The sequence below is a fragment of the Loxodonta africana genome, chromosome 9 (assembly GCF_030014295.1).
Source record: "Loxodonta africana isolate mLoxAfr1 chromosome 9, mLoxAfr1.hap2, whole genome shotgun sequence".
Lineage (NCBI taxonomy): Eukaryota > Metazoa > Chordata > Mammalia > Proboscidea > Elephantidae > Loxodonta > Loxodonta africana.
The window spans coordinates 42,395,969-42,423,012 of record NC_087350.1 but is presented as its reverse complement, the minus strand read 5'-3'; the positions used below and the strand labels follow the sequence as shown (position 1 = coordinate 42,423,012).

Genomic DNA, 27,044 nt, shown 5'->3' with positions numbered 1-27,044 from the left:
GTTGATGCATAAATTTGAGTAAGATTGGTTACAGCCTTGGAAACCCCATGGGGCCGTTCTACTCTGTTTACGCACGGGTTTGGTTTGGTTTAGTCTTCAGTGAATGTCTCTCACCAACTTAAGGTGCTTGAGACTTCGGGTTCCAATGCAGCCGCCCACTAAGTTTTGGAGCCCTGGTGGCCTAGTTGTTAATGCGTTGGCTACTAACTGAAAGTGAGCAGGAGAAAGATGTGGCAGTCTGCTTCCCAAAAGATTTACAGCCTTGGAAACCCTATGGGGTAGTTCTACTCTGTCCTATAGGAGTGCTATGAGCGGTTAGGTGTGGGTTTTGGCGGTGAGAGGTACATTTAATCCACAATTCCCTCGCGCTCGCCACTTTCAGATCGGACTCGCCTGGCCTCCAGGCGCCGTTAGAAACGGCAGCTGAGGTGGCTAGCAGGCGTGAGAACTTCGCGTGCGCACACAGAAAACCGCACCGCGGGTTTCCGGGTCCGGAAATCTATTCATGGAACCGTTTCGCACGCAAGGAGGCGGGTCGGAAGCCTACCCCAAGAGCGCCTCCGATTCGTCATTGGGTGAAATCCCTAGTCCTGGTTCTTCATTGGCTAAAATCTATGGCGCTAAACCAGGACCTGACTTCCTCCTGACTTTTCATTGGCTAGAATGGGGCCTTGGATCTCGGGTTCTCATTGGCTAACATCGAAGGCTGGACGTGACTTACAACCCTCCGGGCCTCTCGCAGGCCTTTGGAAGAGACAGGCCCTTGTACCGCCTTTTCGGCTAACCTTCTTAATTTTAAACAAAAAGGTGACGTGGCCGTCGTTTACTTTGATCCCGGGCATATGCTTCCCAGAGGCCTTCGCGGTTCGTTGAACCCGGGGATTTAGGGAGAAGCGAGCAGTGAGGGAACCCGGAACGATTCCTTCGCGGAACCATTGAAGCGAGGGCTCTAGGAACGTTTGAGGGACGAATAGCGACGGGCCTGGCACACGGGCAGGGATGGCGGCCGAGGCTGGACCGGGTGCTGCGGTCCCCCTGGAGCTGCGGCGGGAACGGGGTATGGTGTGTGTGGAGTATCCGGGTGTGGTGCGCAACGTGTCCAAGATGCTGCCGACTCTGGGCGGCGAGGAAGGCGTCTCCCGGGTAAGGAGCGAGGAGTGTCTAGGACAATGGGGAGGGACCTCGTCGCGAATTACGGCCGGAGGGGCGGGGCTACCTGGCGAAGTGTGGTTGCCTAGGCAACGGGGCGCGAGGCGGGCTCTCGGGGAGCCGGTGGGCGGGAGCTTTGCTTCTGAGATCACCCGCAATGGGCCGATTTGAAATTTGGGAGCAGTGGCAAAAGGACAGTGGGAGAGACTCTAGGGAGTCTTTCATCCCATCCTAGATACGAACTGCAGCCTCAGCATCCTTGCCATGAACGTCAAGGGTGTGCTGGGCAGCCTTGTCTTTATATCACGTAGTAGAAAACAGGCACGGGGAGATTAAGGACCGCTGACATACATGAGGGATCCCTGGTGGCGCAGTGATGAAGAGCTTGGCTGTTAACCAAAAGGTCGGCAGTTGGAATCCACCGTGCGCTCCTTGGAAACCCTATGGGGCGGTTCTGGTGGGTCGCTATGAGTGGGAATCAACTTGATGGCGACGGGTTTGGTTTTTTTGGTTGACATACATGAGAGGGGCAAGAGTGTTATGTTATTAGGGTTAAGAGTAACAATAGCTGACATCTTGTGTGCCAGGCACGGTTCTCCGTATGTTATTTACATTTGATCCTTGGAACTCTTACCAGGTAGGAACTATCATTAACTACATTTTACAAGGAAACTGAGGTGGGTGTGTTCAAGGTCAGGCAACAAGTAGAGGAGCTAGGATGAGCTTTTACTTGGTGCCAAGCTTTTTGCTAAATGCTTTACCTACACTAAACCTTTAAATGCCTCCATTAGATCCCCAGTCATTCATGTTTTGTTCTTTTATACTGGCTTACTCACTTGACTTGTGGCTTTGACAGGACATTTGCTCTCACTAACCCTAAAGGCATCTGTACCAGACTACAGTGTGAGCTCTTTGGGAAGGGACCTTGGACATTCATTCATTCATTCTACTCATGTTCATGAGCACCTCTTCTGTGCCAGGCCTACATCTGGGGAAATTCCCACCCCAGTGGGTCAGTCTCAGAGACATATGTTTCATGAGAAGATGATTTCTGGGGAATGGAGTCCCTTTTAACCTTCATTCCTTCACTAGCTATTTTCTGAGCACCTTTTGAGAACCAGGCCCTGTCCTGGGTATTGGGGAGCCAGCAGAATAGCAAGTAGCACACTTTGTTGGTGCTTTCATATGTATACATCTGATGCTCATTTTGCCCCTTTTCCCTAGTGTAGGGCAGACATTCACAATGCAGGTGACATGTGTTGACCGTTTACCATGAACTAGGCACTAGACTAATTCTTTAATCATTGTAACAGTCCTATAAAAAGTTTGGAAAGGGTAGGTGATACTTAGAGTCATAGTGGATCTCACTGATTGAGCTGATCTTCTTTGGACCTAGAAACATATGTATGTGAGTCTGAATCCCAAAACCCTTTGGGCTGGGTAGTTCCTTAAGCAAGTAGCTTTAGGCAAGTAACTAAACACTCCACCCTACCCACCTGCAAGCCTCCAATGCCTCAAAGGTAAACTCAGGGTTTGATAACACTGCCCGTGAAGTATTGCCAGGAAGTCTCATAATGCCCCATATTCACCAGGCACTTGATAAATGGAGGCGCCTACCTAGAAAGTTATCTCCAACTTTATAACCCCTTGGAAGGAAGAGACTACTTAGCCTCGTTTTTTTGCCTAGATAAAAACTCAGATACTTGGGTTTGGACACTGGGTTTTTGGGAATTAAGAGCCCAGAATAAAACATGAGCCTTCTGGCCCTCCCTGAGTCACCTGTGTTGTCATAAGGCTTGGGTTGAGAGGGGAACAGCTTCCTGACAGACTGCTTATCTGCTCACTGCTCCACTCCTGTCTTCTTCGGCTCTCAACACAGATCTACGCAGATCCCACCAAGAGGCTGGAGCTGTACTTCCGGCCCAAGGATCCCTACTGCCACCCTGTGTGTGCCAACCGCTTCAGTACCAGCAGCCTGCTACTCCGGATCAAGAGAAAGACGAAGCGACGGGCAGTGGTGCCAGGGGCCGAGGCCTGTCCCGAGGTCACATTTGAGATGGAGATCCTTGGCATCATCTCTACCACTTACAAGTTTCAGGGTAACTACAAAATACACTTTTGCCACATGAGCTTATTTCAGGGCCTTCTGTCCCAACTTCTCGAAGGGTTTTGAGTGGGTCATCTCCACGAGTGAAGCAGGCCAGGATTTCCCAGGGGACAAGGAGCAGGGGGCTGTGGGAAACCGCAGAGCACAGGCTCCCGTCCCTGTAGGCAGCAGTTCCCTGCGGGACTGCAGACTCATTGCTGCCCAATCTTCCACATTCTTAAGAGAAGCAAGAAATCTAGAGTTCTGTGAGAAGTCTCCTACCTTTTAATAAAACCATAGTGTGGATCCAAAATAAAACTGGTCAGCAAACCTTCAGTTTCCTATGTCTTTTTTGGATTCCCTCTCTTCATCTTGACTGCTGCTGGTCCTGCTTCCCTTTAAGCCTTCCCAGATCACCTCAGTCCCTTGAGACCTCATCTGCTTTGAATTTCTAGCAGACTAGATCTCCTGTGGAGTCCTTAATTTACTTGGTGAGGAGGCAGTAAAGTGGGGACAGGTAAGAAAGAACATGGGCTTTGGAGCTGTGCCTACATGAGTTCTGCCAGTGTCTTTGGGCAAGTCACTTGGCATCCCTTGGCCTTGGTCTCCTCGTGTGTACAGTGGACGAGTAGCCCTGAGCTCATCAGGTCCTGGTGAAGAGTCAGGGAGACTGTGCCATTCAAGGGTACTTGGCAGGTTACTGGCAAGCCTCAGAGATGTCTGCAGTTGCCACTGGCAGTTCTAAGACAGTATCCGAAGAGAATAAAGATTGAGAAATGAAAAGGAGAATAGAGAAGAGAGAGGAAGAAGGAAGTGAAAAGTAAGGAAAAAAGGACCCATGGTCACATGGTGTTGAGTATTTTGAACAGCAGTCATTCTGGTGGAATGTGGTATTCATAAAAGAGGGCCGTACTTCCTGGGACAAGCCTTTCCAAGTGGTTCATAAAATACTACATTTCATGTTTTTATTTCTAATTGACCCAGAACCTTGCTGTTCTGTGTATGGGCCCTGAACCAGCAGCATGGGCCTCATCTGGGGGCTTGTTAGAACCGCAGCATCTCAGTATCTGCAGATCCCAGGAGATCCTTCTGCACATTACACCTTGAGAAGCACTGACCCAGACTTATCTTCACATATAATGTATAACATATATAACATAGTCTCCCTCAGTAGTATTTATTCAAGTGATTTAGAAGTAAACTGAGCCAAGTTAGCAAAAGCATTACTGAAGGGTATTGATTCAGCCCCTGCCACAATTGTCCCAGCAGTATCCAACACACAGCTCACTCAGCACCTTCCTAAAGGAATGTAGGGATTGGTGGGTGGTAACTCCCAGTTCCTGGATGAGTATAGGGAAGATGTAGTTGTAACAGGGACAGCTGTCCTTGGCCATGTGTCCACTGTCCGTCTGCTTCTCCTTCCAGGAATGTCTGACTTCCAGTACTTGGCAGTGCATACAGATGCAGACGGCAGGCACACGTCAATGTATGACAAAGTGCTCATGCTCAAGCCCGAGAAGGAGGATTTCTTCAACCAGGAGCTGCCGCTCTACATCCCCCCACCCATCTTCTCGCGGCTGGACACCCCAGTGGATTACTTCTATCGACCAGACATACAACACCGGTAAGGCCCTCCTTGCAGCGTCAGGGTTCAGAGCAAGGGTCCTGGAGTCAGGGTACCTGGGTCTGAAGCTTGACTCTGCCACTCACGAGCTGGGAGGTCTCAGGCATGCCACTTAGCCTCTCTGAGCTTCAGTTTCCCTCTCTTTAAAATGGGATAACAATAGTACCTACCAAACAGAGGTATTAGGATTAAATAAAGTAAAGCACCTGAAGCTCTCAGCACAAGGCCCAGTACAAAGAAAGTCCTCAGTAAATGGTACCATGTGATCACAAGCTTGCCTTCATTCCCATGGGACCTTAAAGTGCAGAGAACTTGGCTGTAGGACTTAAGGGTTCCTGCTAAGAAATGGCTTCTTTGGCTTAATCCCCTAGATATTGGTGACCAGTCACTCTCTGGACCTTGCTGTTAGCAACAACAACACCAATGTCTCAGTGTCCTAGGGCTGCTGTAACGACATATCACAAAGTCTGTGGCTTTAAAGAACAGAAATTTATTGTCTCACAGTTCTGGAGGCTAGAACTCCACATCAGGGTATTGGCCGTGTTGATTCCTTTCAAAGCCTCTCTCCTAGCTTCAAGTGGCTCTTGGCAATTCTTGGCATTCCTTGGCTTATAGACGCATCTTCACATAGTATCTTCCCCCATGTGTCTCTTTGTGTCTGTTTTCCTCTTTCATAAGACATTACTTAGATGGGATGGGGACCCACTCTCTTGTTGTTGTCTTGTGCTGTCAAGTCAATTCCAACTCATGGTGACCTCACATGTTATAGAGTAGAACTGCTCCGTATGGTTTTCTTGGCTGTAATCCTTATGGAAGCAGATTACCAGGCCTTAGCCTACTCCCTCTTAAAAGACTCTATTTCCAAATAAGGTAACGGTCATAGGTAACAGGGGTTAGGACTTCAACCCATCTGTTTAGGGGACCCAATTCAATCCGTAACAACCACCGAAGGAGTGCTTCTTGCAAACATCCCCCTCTTATGCTAGGGGGTCCCATGCCAAGTGGCCCCCCAACATACGTCCTTGGACCCTGCATGTTTCCCTGTCCTCTGCCTCCTCATGTCCTCACTGCCACTCCCCCGTCAGTGATTGCATGGCCCTCTATAAAATCGTCCTTCCCCTGCCTGCCTCCCACTGCCACAGTCACTGCAACACCCCAATCCCAGTTCAGCCCAGCTATTTGCTATCTCCTGGGCTGCCCCCATGCAGCTGGAGGTCACCTCAGAGAACCACCAACCCCTGGCTAGTCTCTAGTGCCACTTCCCTCCAGGTGACTGTGACCCTGAACAGATCTTGCTTGTTATTTGTGTACTTGTTTGTAGTCTATCTCCCCTCTAGAACTTAAGCTCCTTGAGGAGAGACACTCAGTATCTCTTGAATAAACGATGGGTTTCTCCTACACTAAGGGTTGTGAAAAGCCAGATGGGTGTGTATCATAGCCCATGTCCCCCTCCCCATCCCCGCCTCCCGTGCACACATTCCTAACAAGGCCACATGCAAGTGTACAGTTTATTGAAATCAAATAAATTCTTGAGCATAGACGGTCTTGCGATAGAGACCCCAGGGGTTGTTGGAAAAGCAGGACTGGGAATTGTCAGATGTTGGTTTTGCATTGGTGACCAGCCACATGTTGGCATGAGGGAATAGGATTCCCTTTGTGTAAAAGCCAAGACTGAATACTGTTAGAAAATATGGAGAAAATAGCATCCGCCACCTCCACTGCCAGTTATTTAATATTCTTCTGGGAGAAGCATTGTGTGTGTATTTTATCCCCAGCCTTATAGTGATTCCGTGTTTGTGTCACGCCCATTTACAACTGAGGAAATGTACTTAGGAATAAGAGCTTGCCCAGGTCACATGAACCAGCACCTGAACCCCAGTCATTCCAATGCCACAGGCCTTGCTTACTGCCCAATGCTACGCTGTCCTGATTTTTCTTTGCTTTTCTCAAATTACCCACAGAAGACAAAATTAGAAAACTTCACAAGTTTTAACATCGGCTTCATAAACGTTGAGATTTAGCCTGTTTTGTTCTCTGTTGTACTCCCGGTGCTTGGAACAAGCCTGGCACACGGGAGGCACTCAGCAAGTATCTGTGGACTGAGCGAGTAACTGTTTAGAATAGCAAGACTAGTAAAAACACGTAAGCAAAAGGAAAAGGAAATTTTGAAAAATGACCCATAGGTGATGATCTTTGTTAAAGAATTTTTCCATAGCGTGTTTTAAGCTTCTAAACTTGAGATGAGTTATATACAGAGCCTGCCGACGTGGGCAGCCATGGGTCATCTCCCTTCCAGCTGGCTGGGGGATTGCCAGCTTTGTTCAGGCCCACAGTCCCAGTGCCCCCTATGTCCTGCCTCCAAAGGCAGAGCAGCTGATGGCAAGGGTGGGCCTAACACGGAGTGTCAGGAACCAGCCTGAGTCTGTTCCCTACTGGAGGCCTAGCTTGATGCTTCCCCACATCGCAAAAAGTGACTTGGGGGTGTCACCTTTGGAGACTTAAAGACGTGTCCCAAAAAGCACTTACCTTGGGGTGTGGAGAGGACAGACAGGCACTCCTACTGTAAGGGGTGCCATGAATGATGTCAACTCTTTTGGAGAGCAGCTTGGCAAAATCTGTTACAGTTTTACATGTTCTTTCCTACTGACCAAGCTGTCCCACCTCTAGGAGTTCTCCCACAGCGATTCTCACCTCAGTGCTCAAAGATATGTTTTTGAGACCATTTATTGATTTAATTGTTGACAGCAACAGGAAGTTGAGCAAAAGCTTGGTTTGGTGAGAGGAGCCCAGACATTGGTACCTGGTTGCTTGCATTTAAGTCCTGGTACCACAGCTCAGTCCTGTGTGGTCTTATGAGCTGCCTAACCTCTCTGCACCAGTTTCCCTGTCTTTACAGGAGATGATAGTAATACCTACTTCCCTGCAATGTTAGGAAGAGTAAATGACTTAATGGACCCTGGTGGTGCGATGCTTAAGCGCTCAGCTGCTAACCAAAAGATCAGCAGTTCAAATTCACCAGCCCCTCTGAGGGAGAAAAGACCTGGCGATCTGCTCCAGTAAAGATTACAGGCTAGGAAACTCTATGGGGCAATTCCGCTCTGTCCTATAGGGTCTCTATGAGTCGGAATCAAGTCGACAGCACACAGCAACAAATGATTTAAGATTTTTAAAGTACTTAAACCAATGAGTACCTGGCAGGGTTTGATTAAAAAAACATAACTGCAATACTGTTACAATACCAAACAAAATAAACAGTATTCCTTCAAATCCTCCAATACCCAGTCCTTGTTCAGTTTCCCCAGTTGTCTCAAAAATGACTCAGGAGCCAAACAAGGGCCACATGGTATTTTGATTGGTGTCTCTCAGGTCTGTTGAATCTATAACCTCCCCACCCCCCTTTTTTTTTCTGATTGCAAGAGTAAGTTGTGTTTGTTAGAAAAAATCAAAACATAACAGAAATGTGTAATGAAAAAGACTCAGGTCATATCACCTCCTGGTTTAAAACCCTACAGATAATATGATACAGCCAATTTTCTATGTGTTTATTATACTAGGTGCAAGAGTTTTCAGCATGTGGGGATAGGATCCTTTTTTTTTTTCAATTAAGTATTTCTGAAATGCTTTGATTTCCTCCTCCCCCAAGTCATTTGCTCTTGTTGTCAGAAACAAAGAAAAATGTATAGAAGAAAATAGAGCACTCTTTTCACTGAGTCACTTCTCCGTCCTGTGGTGGCCAGCCAGCAGCTGTTCACAAACCTCTGGGGTGGGAGTGAGGGATGGGGGCCCAGCCACCATCAGGCCTACAGGCCTCTTTTCCCTCCCCATGTGGTTTGTCAGTTTTCCTGCCCTTGGAAAGAACCTGCCTTTTCTCCCAGGCCTGCTATCGTATTTTCTGCTCTGCTGGCCTTCCTGGGTACACAGGACTTGGCAGGGTCAGGCCAGGCCACTGGCTGGATGTACCCTGGGTCTGGGGAGTTGAGCTCCCCATAAGCCAGGTGGGCAGAGAGGCTAGGAGGCCAGGCAGGGGGAGGGTCCCTCCTCCTCCTGGCAGTTCAGCCCATTCTGCTCCTCAGGGGATCCCTCTGGGGTGGTCCTACTGACTTTGTTGCCAGCCCTCATCACCTACCAGCAGTTCTCCACTCCCTTAGAATAGTGGTGATGGCACGCAGATGTCTAATGCCTGGAGCCGCCATGGAGGGTGGGGAGGTAGTAAAGGCAGCTATGGGTCTGCAGTGCCCGGCACAGGCTAGCCTGTCTCCTGCTGCTCTTGCAGAAGGGTGCTTGGCCCTGGAAGTATAGCCACCAGCAGCTTTCTTCTTTGGGGTGTCAGGGATTTGGGGGAGGTGTCCTTGAAAACAGGTTAATGTTATACCTGTCAAGGATGGTTTCTAATGAATTTACATAAAAGCAAAGGCACAGACTTCACCCCATCTTTTTAATTTTGTTTCCCATTGTGAAAATGACTTTGTTTTTCCTTCTAAATATGAAGGTGGCACATATTCATGTAGGAAATTAAGGCAAAATGGGAAGAAATAAAAAGGTAATAATCACCTGAAATGAAACTGTATGATGCCCAAGGTATACTTTAAAATATACTTTGAAATAATTTAGTGGGGTTGGGGCAGGGTATGGATGAAACAAGGTTAGCCATGTGACAATAACTGTTGAAGCTGATGATGGGTTTATGGGTTCTTGATACCATTCTCCCCACTTTTGTGTAAGTTTGACGTTTCTGAAATCTTACCCACAGAGCTAGCCACTATGAGCATATCGGGCAACATTCTTCTAGTTGCATTTTATGCCAACACATAGATAGATCCAAGAACGCCTGGTTCTAGAACTCTTCCTCTTAACTCTCTGCTGGATGATGGTACCACTTGGTACTAATGTTTGTTCACTCACCATCTGTTGACAAAATGCTTCCGAGCCAAAGACTCACACTCTGTGTTGGAGAGTCAGCAGGGCACGTGGTTAGTACGTAGCCTCTGCAGCCAGGCTGCCTGGGTTTGAATGCCAGCTCTTGCTACCAGCTCTTTGACTCTGGGCAGGTTTCCTAATCCCTGTGGCCTCAGTTACTTCATTGGAAAATGGTTCCGCTGTCATAGGATTGTTTTGAGGGTTAAATAAGCGAACACATAAGAGTAAATGTCAGTAAGCTTAGCTGTTGTTGTCACTGTCCATTGTAACAGCAGATTGTGTTACGTTGTGTGGCTGTGCCTTAATCGATCTTGCCATTCTCCACTGGTGGGCATTTAGGCTGTGTCCAACTTTTCACTAGCTGGATGGTGCTGCGTGTGACAGAGTGCAGTTAGGAGGCCACAAGCCTCATCACAGGGTGCCCGTCCCACAGCCTAGCCTCTTAGGAAGGCAGATTCTCTGGCTCAGCCCAGCCAGATGCGTGGGGCCTTTTGGGCTTGGTGAGCTTTAGAGCTGCAGGCCCCAGAGCTTCTGTGAGCTTCACACAGTGGCTGCCTTGTCCTCTTCCCTGAGAATATAGGCTCGGCCTTCAGCAGCCTGTGCTAAGATCCTCTCCCTAACCCGGGTTCCCAGGGAAAAGCTCACAAAGATGGTTCTCTCTGCCCCCAGGGAAGGCTACAACAACCCTACCATCTCAGGCGAGAACCTGATTGGCCTGAGCAGGGCCCGGCGCCCCCACAATGCCATCTTTGTCAACTTTGAGGAGGATGAGGTGCCCATGCAGCCACTGGAGGCTGCAGTCCAGACGTGGAAGAAAGTCTGCACCAACCCCATAGACAGGAAGGTGGAGGAGGAACTGAGGAAGGTGAGCCTGTCCTACCCTGTCCACCTGCCTCTGCAGTTACTACCTTGTATTTACCCAGCTGGTTCCAGCTCTTCTTCGTTTTGGGGTTGGCCAGGCTTTCTTTTTCTTTTTTTTCTTTTGTAAACTGGTTCTTTAGTAGATGGGAATTTCTCACCTCCAGATGTCACATCTAAAAGCCATGCCAATATAAGGCCTGTAATTCCCAAGGCTGAAAATACTTCTTAGAATTCTTAAGCAGTCTCTTTGAAGTGGTGTAGAAATGGGTGCACTGTCCAAATGCGACTTAAACGTGTAGCTCCAGATCCAGTAAGTTTTTGTTTATCCATTTGTTCATTCCAACAAGCCAGATGGAGTGCCTTCCACGTCCCAGGCCCCAGTGCTTTCATCCCATGAGAGCTGGAGCTCTGTCGCCGTGCACTGCCCTGGCCAAGAGGCAGCACTCTGCCTTCCCTTCTGGCCTGTGGGTTCTGTGGGCACGGAGGCTGGGTCCTCTGTCCACGTGAAAAGCCAGGTGCACAATGAGGCCAAGTCACTGGCCACCTGAAGCACAGGACTCTTCCCTTGTCTAAGCTGAAGTTACACTCTGTTCGCTTGAAGGGTTTTTATTTCTTAAAGAGACTTGTTTAATTTGTAGCAGTCACACTCCAGGAAAAAAAAAGAAAAACCACTACCTGTAGCTCCTCACTGTCCTCTGGACATGGTCCAAATCCCTAACCCTGGCTTACAAGGCCCTTTCCGCCCTTGCCCTCCATGCTTCCGCCCCACTGGGCTTTTTACAGGTCCTCCCGGGCCAGGCTGTCTCCTTCACACCTCAGGATGTCTCAACTGAGCATCCACCTTCTAACTGGGCCTACTCAGGGTTCCTAAAGCTCCAGCACTTCCCCGCTGAGCCTTGCTCTGGGTCCTTTGGTCATCTGCCTCCCAGCTGCACTGGGAGCTGCCTAAAGACAGAGGCCATGTCCATGAGGTCATTTCAGGACCCCCAGGTTTCACAGCTGCACTTGGCACCCACCAGGCTTTCAACCCATTTCTGAGTGGAGGGCTGAGGGAGTGAGGGCAGTAGTTCTGGGAGGCTTGTCCCTGCAGAAGCCCGGGGGGTGGGCATTCTGCCCCGGCTCTTGCCACTTGCTCTCTGGAATTGCCCACCGGGGGCTCAGCCCCAAGGGCCCACTTGAGCCAGATCAGGTTGGGGAGTCTGGGACAGGTAGGCTAGTGGAAAGCTGCTCACATTTACCTCAGCCTCTGCCCTCGACCCTCCCCAGCTGTTTGACCTTCGTCCCATCTGGTCCCGTAGCGCCGTCAAGGCCAACATCAGCGTTCACCCCGACAAGCTCAAGGTCTTGCTGCCCTTCATGGCCTATTATATGGTAAGTGTTCACCTGCCTGCCTGCCTGCTTGCCTTGGTTTCCACCAAGGTCACCCTCGATCCCTGATGTGACGTCTTAGAGCCACCACAAGACCAGGCGGCTCCCTGTCCTGGCACCCCTGGGATGGCTTTTTAAAACCATCTAGGAAGGTTTTCAGCTTCCTGTGTGAAAAAGTTCCAGGGAGCTCACCCAGCCTCTTTAGTAACATATCTGGTCATAGCTGGACAATTTTAGTATCCCCCTAACTTTTAAATAAAGAGATTATACATATTTAAATGCTTTTGTATCGAGAACTCCCTAAGGACCAGGCATGGGGTTATTAAGCATGTATGTACAGAATGTCCTTTATTCTTCATTGGGAGGTAGTGGAAGGGTTCCCATCTTATCTCTGAGGAAAAGCTTCGGCTTAGAGAGGTGACATGCCATACCCAGGTCCTACAGCCAGCAAGTGGCAGAGCCACACGGGGACCCTGGCCCGTCTGTGTGCAGAGCCTGGACCTCTCACCCAGTGCCACACTGCCTCAGCTGGGTCAACTGGGGTTCAGTGGGGGACAGATCCACCTTTGATTCAGTCTGGGAGGGTGGGGAGTGGGGGCGTTATTACTGAGGTTCCCATGGGTGCCAGTAGGAAAGGGAGCCTACCTGCCAAGGGCTCCTGTACTGGAGCACTCAGAGAGGCCAGTGGAAAGCATGATCATGAGGGCTAATGCAGGTGGCAGGGTGTGAGAAAGGGTCATCACTTTAGAAATCCCTCTTATCCTGTTGGACTCCAGACTTGCAAGAGCCGGCTCTGTCTTTTTGCATTGATTTTTTAGACGTAAGGACTTCAGGGGCATCATTCGAGGGCCAAACACATTCCATCCATTAAGATAATAATAATGGCTAGCATTAATTGAGCACTTACTATGTGCCAGGTGCTGTAGTAAAGGCTCCATGGGCATGATCTCCCTTAATCCTTACAAAAACAGTGAGAAAGGTGCTCGACCATCTCCATTCAATAGGAACACCGAGGCTGGGAGAGGTCTGGTGACCTGCGCCAGGTGACAGAGTTTGCATGTGGCGGGACCGGCTGTGATTCCAGAGTCATGTTCCCAACTATCGGGGTGCTTGGCCTCACTGTGGGGCTCTGCTTGGCCTGGTCACCAAGGAGACCTGGGCATGCATCTCTGAGGGAGCTGGGGCTTGATCGATGCTCACCAGAGACAGCTCAAGACTTGTGGCCTTGGTCCCATCTGGCACTCCCACCTTGTCTGTCTCCAGATAACAGGCCCCTGGAGAAGCCTGTGGATTCGATATGGGTATGACCCCCGAAAAAACCCAGACGCCAAGATCTATCAAGTCCTTGATTTCCGAATCCGTTGTGGAATGAAATACGGTAAAAATTACTAAAACCTTTGCTTTCTGTCTTTTGCTCTTTTTCTTTCAATTTTTAGCGTTTTCTTTTGCAATAGGAATGTATTCATATAGAAGGGATAAAAAAACCTTTCTTCTCTTGGTAAGAATCTGTTGGATGCAGGATAGGGTAGAAATTAAGATCTGAACCCCACCACTGGCCTTGGACGAGTCACTGAACCTCTCTGAGTCATTCACTCATTTATTCAGCAATCATTCTGGCTCATGTAATATGTGCCAGGCATCCCATAAATGCCTGCTCCCCAGTACTGCAGTAAGCTAATGCACGGGGACCGTGAGCACACAGCCCTAGTGGTGAGTGCCAGAAAACACCAGCTACTATTACTCCTGGTCCCACCTCTGATGTTTGCCAGAACAGGGCTCTGCACCCAACCATCACGTGACACGACTCCCTTGTCTGCAGGTTACACCCCCAACGACATGCCTGTCAAGACAAAGCGCAGTGCCTACAACTACAGCCTCCCCATCACTGTCAAAAAGACATGTAAGTGGCTCCAGCTGGTTCAGAAGAAGGTCACCATGCATGGAGGAGTGTTTGCCCTCACACTGACGCTGAGGAAGATGGGGCATCTGGGCAGCCAGATGGGGAGGAGCTTCTGAGGGAGTCACTCCAGGACACTGCTGTGCAGCCTTCATGGAGGACAGGAATGGGGTGGGCAGGGCAGGGAAGGGGTTGGGAGAACCCCCCACCCACCCCTGCCACATTTCAGAGCACTGTCCTTGTGTCCTCACAGCCAGCCAGCTCGCCATGCAGGACCTGAAGCAGGGTCTGGGCCCGTCGGGAATGGCCAGTGCACGAAAATCAACCTCCAACAAGTACAAGCTCAAGGTGGGTGCTTCTTGAGCCCAGGAGAGAGCTGTTGACGTCAGCTCCCTGCCTCGTTGAAGGTGATGCTGTTCAGCACCCACCTCACACAGAATACCCACGAATCACACCAGGGAGGGGGCTCTGATTCAAGGCAGGCAGTCCTGTCTGCTTTCGGGAACTGAGGGTGAAAACATGGGGTACAGACCATGTGGGGCAGTGGATATTGAGGACTTCCTGTGCAGAGAGGTAGCAGCAAGTCATAGACGACACCAACAACTACGTATGCTGTACCTTGGTGTGCCTGGGCCTCGGTGAGGTGTGTGCTTGCACCGGGAGGGTCAGAATCAGGCACCGGAACTAGCACGGAACTGAACCAGACCATCTGGCCCTAGCTATGTTCTGGGTGTGGGCACTGTGATGAACAAGAACCCAGGCCTGCCCTCGCTAATACAGCCACAGATTGACAGTTGCCAAAGCCCTTTCCCTTCCTCAGGCTCCTATAAGCTGCTCCATGATCCTGTGGGGGAGGCAGGGCACGGTGCGTCTGCCTCCCTGGAATCCCTGCCTGAAACACTGGGTAATACAGAGTGTAAGTGCAACAGCAGCCAGGAGGGAGGCGGGGAGAGGGGCAGAGATGGGGCAGCAGGAGTGGACACAGCTGTCACCAGTATCATCAGTACTCCCAGGCCCTATGCCTCCCCACAGGTTTTCTAGACCTTTGCTCTTAGTGAGGGCAACCAGGTCATTGCCTGAGTGACCTTCCTTCTCAAGGATTCTCTAATTTCTTGGCAGTTATCACCACCTCTAGAACTACCTGCCTGGGAAGGGAAAAGAGAAAGCTGATACTCATTAAACTCTGCTTTCTTCCTGGAAAAAAATGTCAAGGCAGCTTGCAAGGATATATAACATGTCCATTTAGAAGTCAGCAAAGAATAAAAGGGCAGACTCAGCAGGAAGGCACAGAAAGTTGAGCCCAGCACAAGGTTAATGCCATGCTCCGTGTTGTAAGCACTGTAGCCTAGCACGTGGACATTGTCTTGGCTCACGGTGGCCCCATGGTGCTTGGCTGCTTTGTCCCTCCAGAACCTCCAGGGGAGTTTGAGCTTGTTATCTTCGCACGTGCTCACTGACCTGGCCTGTGCACCCAGCCTGTATCCTGGGAGAACAGATAGGCCTCTGGGTCCTGAGAACCTGCCCACTCCCTGGAGAGACCCGTGGGAGCCTGCAGCGTGGGGACCTGCGACACTGGCCGCTCCCAAAGAAAAGCTCCCACTAACCTTTCCTGCTTCTCACCCCTCTTTTCTGCAGGACTCTGTCTATATCTTCCGGGAGGGCGCTCTGCCGCCTTATCGACAGATGTTCTATCAGTTTTGTGATTTGAACGTGGAAGAGTACGTACATCAGGGGCCATGGGATACAGGTGGGGAAAGCCGGACTGGGGTCAGTGCTGGGAGCTTATCCTCAGGTGGCATAAAATAAGGGGGGGCGGTCACAGACCTCCTAAAGAGAGCTCATCCACAGGTGGATCCTTGGATCCCAGCTTCATTCTGCCACATCAGTGGAAGATTCTAAATCAGAATCCCAGGAACAAACTTTAATCCATTTGTTCTTAGTGATGTTGAAAACATTGGGTGGGTGGGACGGAGGGGTGGGGAAGCTAGGGTAGGGAGAGGGGGAAAGATAGGGGAGCATGTGAAATATGGCTTGAAAGCCTGGTGAAAGCTATGACCTCTCTTTCACCAGGAAACTGTGCACAAGCACACCCCCAGCTTTGCGTACTTTTGAGGGAGTCCAGAAACCACACAGGTTAGGGACCCAGCTGGGAGGTACAGCTTTAATAGATGTTCTCTGTTATCACAGTCATCTCTGTAGACTGCACTCTAAGGGTTGTTTTCACTAAACACATCCCTGTCTCTGCAAGATCCTTCAGCTGGCAGCTGTAGCAGTGACCCCATCCTGGAATTCTATAGCTCAACCCTTCTTCTTTCCCCCCAGGTTACAGAAGATCATTCACCGCAATGATGGGGCAGAGAATGTATGCACAGAACGGGATGGGTGGTGTCTGCCCAAGACCAGCGATGACCTGAGGAACGCCATGTCTGGCATGATCAGGCAGGCCCTCCGCTCCAAGAGGCCTGGTGAGAGCCACTCACTCAGGGTGAAGGGAGGCCCCAGCTGCCTAGGGACCCTGGGCCTTAGGCCCAGTCTGGGGACAGAGCAAGGGTCTTTAATAGACCCATTCCTTGGAAATTGCACTCAAGTGGGAGGGAGGCCTTGTGACCCAGTATGCCCTCGGGCAGCTGATGAGACTGCTTGGGGTGGGAGTCATGGCACCTAGAGCTGGACCCAGAGGGCAGGGGCTGGAGCAGAGCTGGTGCTGTAGTCCAGGCCTCCACCTTGTGCCCTGGCACCATCCTGCACCTTCCTGCACAAGCGGGCACGTTCTGCCTTTGCCTTCTACTAGAGGCAAGTAGGGGCCCCTGATCGCAGTTGCCCCGCATCACGTAGCCCTGCTCCTTCCCCAGCGCTAGGCAAGGGCTGGCTACGGGGGAAGTGAGAAAGGGGAGTGAGCTGTTTCTTGGCTAGGGGTTCAATGATGCTGGGAGGATAAGCAAGAGGGGCCTCTCTTTCAGAGTTGGGGAGGGGAGTCCCAGAGTTAGCCACCCTGCGCAGATCTAAGGATACCTGGGGTTCTCAGCCTTTGTAGACACACAGCCCCTGTAAGAGTAATTAAGACTATGGACCCTCTCCCCAGAAAAATGTTTTCACACAGAATGGTATGCACACTTTTAGAGGCCCATAGATACCTTGACACTCACACATGGCTCCCCTGGGAGTGGTTTTCAAACCCGTGTTCTCCAGAAACCCCTGAAGTGCTTGTAAAACTCCAGATTCCAAGGTCCACCCCATACTTCCTGAGGCAGCTTTTCCAGGGCTTGAGCCCAGACTCTTCTAATTTAAACAGGCTCCCATGAGCCTTGGGAGCATGCTCTGGGCACCTGGGGCACTCAGGAAGCCCTGCATTAGGACACACTGTCTCTTCCCCTCTGGCCCCAGCTCTCTTCTCCAGCCCAGCCAAGGCTGACACAGAAAAAGAACAGCTGACGTATGAGTATGCGGAAGATGAGGAGGACGATGAAGAGGAGGAAGAGTTCAAACCTTCAGATGGAAGTGAGAACGAGATGGAGACAGAGATTCTGGACTACGTGTGATAAGCCCTGGCCCTGAAGCTGGGCCTCCCTGACCAGGCAAAGCTGGTATGCCAGCCTTAGAAAGCCAGGGCTCCCTTGTGCCCCCACACTCACCAGAGTGGCCCTGGGAGTCTCCTTAGAGGAAAGCTAGGATCTGAGCAATGGGCACACCTGACTTTGGTCCCGGCTGCAAGCTGATGCTTGGTGCTGCCCTCTGACCCTGGGTGGTTGGGGACACACCCTGAAGGTTGTGCCCTGGCTTGGCACATCCATGAACAGCTCATTTTCCAGCAGGCTGAGCCAGTGCCCACCACCTTTCTCTGACTGAGACCAACAAAAGTTGGATGTGGAAATGGTGCAGCTAGGGGAGGGGCCAGTCTTGTCTTGGGCCTTGTGATTAGGAAGCTTGGTCCATGGTCGCAGGTGCCCAAAGACTGTCCTTGAGTTTGAATCCCAACTATTTGGGATAGTGTTGGCAAGGGCCAGGCCCAGCTGGAATTGTCCTTATTAAACATACCTTCCTACAGAGTGTCAGTGTCTCAGTGGGGATGGTATAGCCAGAGGAGAGTTTCCTCTCGCGTTGAGGCATAGGGCTCCAGTGGTACCATCATTTGTTAGAGACATTCATTCGTTCAGTGACCTCGTACTGGGCAATGCTGGCATGGTACTCCAGGTGGGTAGGGTAAGTGCAGCCAGAAGTAACCCCAGGCCCCAGTCCCAGAGAGTCTTACAGCCCTCAGGTTTATCCCAAAGTTTTTCAAATGGATGAGCTCCTGAGCGGTTCACTGTGAAACAGACCTGTTGTCTCTCAGATTCCTGATGTGAAACCACAGGGGTGCACACATATTCCTTCACGGGGATAAGCCCACTCTCTCTGGAGACCGCTCACAGGCAGGCCACATCCACGCCCCTTTCCTGGCAGAGAGCATCTGTGCCAGAGATGAGGCCTTCACCCCCCTCTTCTGCCCAGCAGAAGGAGACACTTGGTATGACCATCACTCCCTTCAGCCGCTTAGGGTAAAATGAAGTCACATCCATTCCAAAGTCAAATACCTCAGGCAACTTCCCATCCTGGTGACTGGTGCTCCCTGGAAGCTCCCTCCCACGATAAGTTCAGGAGCCCCCACTGTTTACTTAGTCAACCTGAAGGGGCTCGTCGGGGCTATCTGCCTTATAAAGGAGAAGCTGGAAGCTGCCTGGCCCCCGGAGAGCACCATGCTCCCTGCTCCCTTCTGAGGAGAAGGCTCAGGCACCTCCAGAAGCACCTCTTCCCTAAAGGCAAGCTGGCCCCTAGGCCCAGTTGAGCTTCCTCTTCCCTCACCTTTTAGTGATTTTTCCCTCAGGGGCCCTTGGTGTTCTATCAGTGGATCTCAGTTGGGGCTACTCCCACTTCTGAGCCATGCTACGTGTTATCTTCCCATCTTCTCAGAAGCCTCCTTGGTCCCTGTGCCAATCTGCCATCCTCTGTAACTAAGCCTTAGACTCAGGTTCCAGAACAGTTGCGGGGGGGGGGCACATTTACCATGTATCTACCTAATGAAGAGGGCTGCTCAAGTTCTTCCCAAATTAAAAAAAAAAACTTCGTAATGATTCCTGTGTAACCAGTAGTCGTCGAATCGATTGCAACTTGTAGAGTAGAACTGTGCTCTATAGGGTTTTCATTGGCTGATTTTTCTTCCGAGGTGCCTTTGGGTGGACTCAAACCTTGAACCTTTCTGTTAGCAACCAAGTGCTTTTGTAGCACCCAAGGCCAGTGGTTTGAACCCACAACGACTCCACAGGAGAAAGATGTGGCAGTCTACTTCCATAGAGATTTACAGCCTTGGAAACCCTATAGGGCAGTTTTACTCTGTCCTGTAGGATCACTATGAGTTGCAATTGACTCAACAGCAGCAGTTTTAAGGGTCTCCTGATTCCCGTTAGAAACCTAAATACCTACACTTTTTTTGTCTAGCTTTTTATTACAAAAAATTTCAAAAATATACAGGAGTATGCAGAATTGTATAATGAGCCCCATTTACTCATCACCTGGCTTCAACAGTTACTACATTTTGCCAATCTTGTTGCATTTCTTCCCCCAGGTTTTTGTTTTGATTTTGTGTTTTTTATGGGAATCGTTCTAAGGAAATCCATAATTTATTACTACCTCTAACACATAAAGCCTTTTTGTTTTAACGGTACCATGATGCTGTTATCACACTGTCTTAGTAGCGCTGCTATTACAAATACCACAAGTGGGTGGCTTTAACAAACTGTCAAAGCAAAACAAACTTCTTACTCTGTTGGCGTAGAAAGAGATGAATTTTATCGAGGAATAGAACAACCCGGGTTAGGGAGCATGAAGCAAAGCACTAGCTGCTCCAAAGTACAAAAAACAAGAGGGATTTTTATCCGTACAAGCCTTAGTAAAAACTATAACCATAAGTAATTCTTTCAAAATATCAGCTAATCTGCAGGCTTCTTGGAAACCCTGGTGGCGTAGTGGTTAAGTGCTATGGGTGCTAACCAAGAGGTTGGCAGTTCGAATCCGCCAGGAGCTCCTTGGAAACTCTATGGGGCAATTCTACTCTGTCCTATAGGATCACTATGAGTCGGAATCGACTAGACGGCAGTGGGTTTGGTTTGGTTTTTTTTTGGCAGACTTCTTGGAGCCAACTTAAGCAAGCATTTTATAAGGACAGTTCACATTTCCTGAGAATGGGGCAATCTCTTTTGAGAGAGAAGGGCACCTGTGTAAGCATTCTTTCCAAGGACAGATTGATCAAATAATATTTTTGGTTACCTGCTTCTTGGAACATTCTTACAACATATTTTCCTGGAACAACCACGTTTCACCTCTTCCCTAGTTTTTCCCAAGAGTGGTCAGAGTTAACCTGTCATTGTGAGTTCAGTTTGAATGCCTCTGTATTTGAAGGTCTGCCAGCACATTCCTCCCTCTTGGTCAAGCCCCCACAATAGAATTGCCTTCTTTTGCAAGGACTCTATCTGCTTTCCTCAAGGGCTTTGGTTGATAGGAATTATTTTCTTCACCTTGCCAAGCTAATAGGCCTCATCTTCAGGGTGAGTTCATTCTATTGGGGTAGTGTAGTAGACAAGGCCACGTTGGAGGAACAATTTCAGACCGGACTCGAACAATAAGAATCAAAATGAAATGCTCCTGGGAAACAAAATGGTTCTTTCAAGTGGCTCTGGTCATTTCTGAAAGGTAGCATAAGTACACAGGGGGATTAAAAGGTGTGGTATGATAGGTTTCTTTAAGATACTTACCTCTCTGCAAAGCAATGGGAGCCCCTCCCTGTTGGTCACAAGCATTAGTCAAGCATTTCATACATCATTTAATGAAGCCTACCACAGTTATTATAACAATTGAAAGAATTAACCTGGTTTGTAGTATAGAGCGCAACCAAGAACCAGTGCCATTGGGCAACCAACTAAGGATATTTAGGAAATGAGAGTCATGCATAGGAGATAGTGAAGGTAACCAAGTAGTCTTCTGGTGAATCTAATATCTTGTTCTACTCCTGTGGTATTTATCCAAGTATAATAGGAGGTATTGGCAATGACTCACACTCTTCTTTGTTGAGCTAGAAGGAAATCGAGGACTATTCTGTTATTTAATGAAACTCTTATAACAAGAGATTCTAAGGATTTTTGTTGGGCTGACATTCCATTTGCAATATCATCAGCAATTTGAACCACAGTAGCAGATAAACTGCAAATAGACTTCTCAAGCTGAGGCATACCATAGTTAGGTAAAAGTGCCTGGAGGAATACCCTTCCCGTCTTGGGTTTCTCAATTAGGGGTTATTTTGAGGCACAGGGTCTCTTTTGTTCCAAATGAGGATCTTTATCATTGGTTCAGTGTACACTTTCATTACAGGGATGGCTATCTGAAGGGACTCCTAAATGCCATAAGGTACACTGACCCCCATTTTCCAGCCATCTAAGCAGGGTAATGCCCAAGCATAAGGTTAATGTATATCCATAAGGAGCACAAATGACGCTATTTTCGTTCTGTGGAAAGGGGCTGGTTTGGTTGATTTGCATAAATCATTTCTCTGCCAGAATTATTAGAAATGAACAATTGTTCTAAATTTTCCGGACTCCAAAGTTTGGCACAGGAGAGTCTTCTGAATTTGCTTATGCAGTTATAGTGGCTGCATGAGCATCAGACCAAAACCTAGTGAGTCTTGCATAACAGACTAGAAAATAATTTTGGCAGTTGGGATCAGAAGGGTCTCAGGGAGTTTCAGAACACTTCTTTGTTCTGATAAGGGTTAGAATAAAACATGATACCTGAGGTTAAGTCAGTAATCCAGGGGATGCCATAATCTAATATGGACAGCTCAACATTCATTTAAGTTACTGGCATTGGCTACTGACTCGGTTAATCTGACAAATGCATTTTTCTCTCTGAGAAGGAATTCTTAGGGTTAGAAGCATAAGGCTTAAATGAACTTTCATTTTGAATAAGTTTATCAGGGAATAAGACTACAGGTATATAGTAAGGCTATTAATATAGAAAGAGCTACTACTGTTAAAGTCCACAAACTCCAGTAATATGCATAGGTCTTGTTCCATGATCATGGGATTAGTGGTCCTCTTTAAATGTGTTTGCTTCTGGCCACAGGAGTGTTTGAAGGTAATGTTTAAGTCTCCAGAAGACTGACTGGTCCAGAGAGGAGATTTGTTCCTCTTCAATTGTGACAGGTAGATCCAGGTTTTAACTCCTTCAAGTTTCTCTGCACAGGAATCGGTGATAAGAACTAAGTATGGTCCTTTTGATAAGTCTGATATAGTCCATTTTGGTTAAAATATTCTGGTCAAGCATTTTCAGTGAATCAGCAAAGTAAAACTTACCTGCAAATGACAAAGTTAAAAATAGCTATGGTTAAAGGTGGGGCCAAGATGGCAGAGTAGTCAGATGCTTCCTGTGGTCCCTTTTACAACAAAGACTCCCCCCCGCAAAAAAAAAACAAGTGAATCAATTATATATGACCATCTAGGAGCCCTGAACATCAAAGGCAAAGTAGAGGAATCAGACTGAGTGGCAGGGGGAGGGAGAGACAGTTCAGAAGCAGTGAGAAGTTGCCAGACCTGACCTGGTGGGAAAAGGCACCCTGCAGGCTGGATTGTGTGGAGTGCCTGGTGAGGCAAGCAGTGGCACTCGACGCGTTTTTGACATCGGGAGAGACCAAGCAGTGGCAGATCTGCTCAACTCTCCAGAATCAGTGAGAAATGGCACTCAATCAGCAAAAGATAAGTACATGCTTCTAACCTACTGCGTAGAGCAAAACACACACCCTTAGGGAAGAACCTCTCCCATTTACCTACCCCCTTCCCGCTCTGCTCTGGGTCCTGATCTGGCTTCAGTGATCGCTGGGTCCGCTGGCATGGAAGTAAGACCCATCATGCGTCCTGAGCCATTCTCCTGACTTTGGACAGGGAACAAATTAACAGAAAAAAATAATCTGCCAGCTCCCCTAAACTGGAAACTCAGGGAAGGCCTAGGCACAGGCATAAGTGGTCTGTGGACTTCGAATGCCTTTCACCCCTGGATAGACTTGTGTGGGCCCATTTTCAACAGCATAGGCCCTCATTCACACAGTTCAACAGGGTATATACCTGAAGCCTATTTTCAACCATATCAACTATAACGGGGAGTGGCAGATTTGTGACATTTGACACCACTCTGCCTATTAAGCAGGGCCCTCACCTAGCCACATCAGGGGCCAGAGGACTTGTGGCTTCACCTGCACTACCTAGCTACCCCCAACAGGGGTCCAAGAATAAGTGGTGCCTCCCAAACCTTACAACCAACAGCATTGGGTGTCCAAAGTCCAGCTGCAAAACCCACTCAACTATGCACTCTAGGGAAGAGGGATGCGCTTTCCTCTCAGACACGGACAGGTGTCAGCCCCTTGCATTGCTCAGCACATGACCCCCTACTGTAGCCAGATACTTGTGCCTACTCAAATCACCCCTGCCCACCTAGGACTGTGGTGAGAGCCTGCACCATGCACTTGGTGACCAACAACCTGGATACCTGAGCTGAATCCATACATGAAAAGTAAATGGACTCCTGGACTCACATACCTAGTAACAGCTCTAACCACCTGGTGACCGGACGTGAGGGCTTCAAAGACCCTAATAGTCAAACTACCTCACATGACCAGCCTATTTGGGCATATCAAAACAAAACAAAACAAGAAGCTAGAACACACTAAGCAAACATAAAATAAATATAATAAATTATTGATGGCTTGGAGACAACACTCAATATCGAATCACATAAGTAGGCAGACCATGATGGCTTCAGCAAGCACCCAAAACAAGGAATCCAAAAACCTGGAGGAAAAGAACTTTTTGGAAATGCTGGAGGTAGAATTCAAAAGATTAATATACAGAGCTCTTAAGGAGATCAGGCAAAACAGAACAAGTCAAGGAACACACAGATAAAGCAATAGAGGAACCAAGAAGGTTATACAAGACCATAATGACAAACTTAACAGGCTGCAAGAATCCATAGAGAGACAGCAAACAAATCCAAAAGATTAACAATAAAATATCAGAATGAGACAACTCAATAGAAAGTCATAGAAGCAGAATTGAGGCAATGGAAGTCAGAATTAGTGAGATTGAAGATACAGCACTTGACACCAACTCATTTGAGGAAAAATCTGATAAAAGAAATTAAAAAAAAATGAAGAAACCCTAAGAATTATGTGAGACTCTATCAAGAGGAATAACCTATGAGCAATTGAAGTACCAGAACAGGGGGGATAATAGAGAATACAGAGAGAATTGTTGAAGATTTGTTGGCATCATGAAAGATGAGAAGGTATCTATCCAAGGAGCTTATCGAACCCCACACGAGGTAGATTGCCAAAAGAAAGTCACAGACATATAATCAAACTTGCCAAAACCAAAGATAAAGAGAGAATTTTAAGAGCAGCTAGGAATAAATAAAAAGTCTTCTACAAAGGAGAGTGAGACTAAACTCAGGCTACTCAGCAGAAACCATGTAGGCAAGAAGGCAATGGGATGACATGTATAAAGGCTTGAAAGAAAACATTGCCAGCCAAGAATTATATATCCAGGGAAAATATCTCTCAAATATGATGGTGAAATTAGTGCATTTCCACATAAACAGAAGTTTAGGGAATTTGCAAAAACCAAACCAAAATTACAAGAAATACTAAAGGGAGTTCTCTGGTTAGAAAATCAATAAAATCAGATAACAACCCAAGACTAGAACATAGGACAGAGCAACCAGATATCAATCCAGATAGGGAAGTCACAAAAATAAATCAAAGCTAAAACACAGAAAATAGGGAAACAGAGACATAAACATGTAAAAGATGACAACATTAAAACAAAAAAGAGGGACTAAAAAATGTTATAAATCTTTCATATGGAGAGGAAGTCAAGGCGATATAAACAAAAAAAAAGATTGGTTTAAACTTAGAAAAATGGGGGTAAATATTAAGGTAACCACAAAGGAAACTAACAATCCTACACATCAAAATCAAAAACAAGAAAAACGTAATGACTCAGCAAATACAAAATCAACAACAATGAAAAAGATGAAAAGAAAATACATAAAAACGACTCACCACAGAAAATTAAGTGGAACAAAGAAACTGTCAATGACACACACATAAAGATACATCAAAATGACTGCAGTAAACTCATTAAAAAAAAAAATACCTATCAATAATTATGCCGAATGTAAATGGACTAAATGCACCAATAAAGAGACAGAGGGTGGCAGAATGGATTAAAAAAAAACACGATCCGTCTATACGCTGCCTACAAGAGACACACCTTAGACTTAAAGACACAAACAAACTAAAACTCAAAAGATGGAAAAAAATATAGCAAGCAAACAACAATCAGAAAAGAGCAGGAGTGGCAATATTATCTGACAAAATAGACTGTAAAGCAAAATCAACCACTAAGGATACTGAAGGACACTATAAAATGATTAAAGGGTCAATACACCAGGAGGACACGACCATAACAAATATTTATGCACCCAATAGCAGGGCTCAAAAATACATAAAACAAACTCTGACAGCATTGAAAAGAGAAATAGACAGCTCCACAACAATAGTAGGAGACTTCAACACACTACTCTCAGTGAAGGGCAGAACATCAAGAAAGAAGCTCAACAAAGACACAGAAGATCTAAATGCCACAATCTAACAACTTGATCTCATAGACGTATACAGAACACTCCACTCAACAGCAGCCAAGTATACTTTCTTTTCCAATCCACATGGAACATTCTCCAGAATAGACCACATGTTAGGCCACAAAGCAAGCTTTAACAGAATACAAAGCATCTCTTCTGACCATAAAGCCATAAAAGTAGAAATCAACGATAGAAAAAAGCAAGGAAAAAAATTAAATACAGGAAACTGAACACCTTGCTCAAAAACTACTGGATATTGAAGAAATTAAGGACAAAATACAGAAATTCACAGAATCAAATGAGAGTGAAAACACATTCTACCAGAACCTTTGGGACACAGCAAAAGCAGTGCTCAGAGGTCAATTTATAGCAGTAAATGCACACATCTAAAAAGAAGAAAGGGCCAAAATCAATGCATTAAACCCACAACTTGAACAAATAGAAAGAGAGCAGCAAAAGAAGCCCTCAGGCACCAGAAGAAAGCAAATAATAAAAATTAGAGCAGAATTAAATGAAATAGAGAATAGAAAAACTTTTAAAAGAGTTAAAAAGACCAAAAGCTGGTTCTTTGAAAAGATCAACAAAATCAATAAACCACTGGCCAAAGTGACAAAAGAAACACAGGAGAGGAACCAAATAGCCCCAAAAAGAACTGAGATGGGCAATATCACAACAAACCCAACTGAAATTAAAAGAATCATAACAGAATACTATGAAAAATTGTACTCCAACAAATTTGAAAACCTAGAGGAAATGGACAAATTTCTAGAAACACACTACCTACCTAAACTAACACAAACAGAGGTAGAACAACCAAATAAACCTACAACAAAAGAAGATATTGGAAAGGTAATTTAAAAATTCCCAACAAAAAAAGCCCTGGCCCTGATGGCTTCACTGCAGAATTCTACCAAACTTTCAGAGAAGATTTAACACCACTAATACTAAAGGTATTCTAGAGCATAGAAAGTGATGGAATACTCCCAAACTCATTCTATGAAGCCAGCATAACCCTGATACCAAAACCAGGTAAAGTCACCAAAAAAAAAAGAAAATTACAGACCAATATCCCTCATGAACATAGATGCAAAAATCCTCAACATAATTCTAGCCAATAGAATTCAACAACACTTCAAAAAAATAATTCACCAGGACCAAGTGGGATTCATACCAGGTATGCAGGGATGGTTCAACATTAGAAAACAATCAATGTAATCCATCACATAAATAAAAGACAACAACCACGTGATCTTATCAATTGATGCAGAAAAGGCATTTGACAAAGTCCAACACGCATTCATGATAAAAGCTCTTAACAAAATAGGATTAGAAGGGAAATTCCTCAATATAATGAAGGGCATTTATACAAAGCCAACAGCCAACATCATCCTAAATGGACAGAGTCTGAAAGCATTCCCCTTTAGAAC

General features: G+C 47.3%; 1 protein-coding gene across 1 annotated transcript; it reads left to right on the top strand.

Annotated features, from left to right (window-relative positions):
- Positions 1-698: 698 nt before the first annotated feature.
- GTF3C5 (general transcription factor IIIC subunit 5) lies at positions 699-25,642 on the top strand. The gene is made up of 11 exons (XM_003407405.4): positions 699-1,143; positions 3,029-3,248; positions 4,661-4,859; positions 10,446-10,641; positions 11,904-12,008; positions 13,269-13,383; positions 13,825-13,905; positions 14,156-14,250; positions 15,538-15,620; positions 16,225-16,367; positions 17,287-25,642. The coding sequence occupies exons 1-11, from the start codon at positions 1,000-1,002 to the stop codon at positions 17,439-17,441; spliced, it is 1,536 nt and encodes a 511-aa protein (XP_003407453.1). The 5' UTR covers positions 699-999; the 3' UTR covers positions 17,442-25,642.
- Positions 25,643-27,044: the final 1,402 nt, after the last annotated feature.

Bases quoted from the DNA above. Each gene is read 5' to 3' on its own strand.
- GTF3C5 (XM_003407405.4), top strand. From the start codon at position 1,000: ATGGCGGCCGAGGCTGGACCGGGTGCTGCGGTCCCCCTGGAGCTGCGG. The intron at 4,860-10,445 runs GTAAGGCCCTCC...CTCTGCCCCCAG, and splicing joins CGACCAGACATACAACACCG to GGAAGGCTACAACAACCCTA. The intron at 16,368-17,286 runs GTGAGAGCCACT...CTCTGGCCCCAG, and splicing joins CCTCCGCTCCAAGAGGCCTG to CTCTCTTCTCCAGCCCAGCC.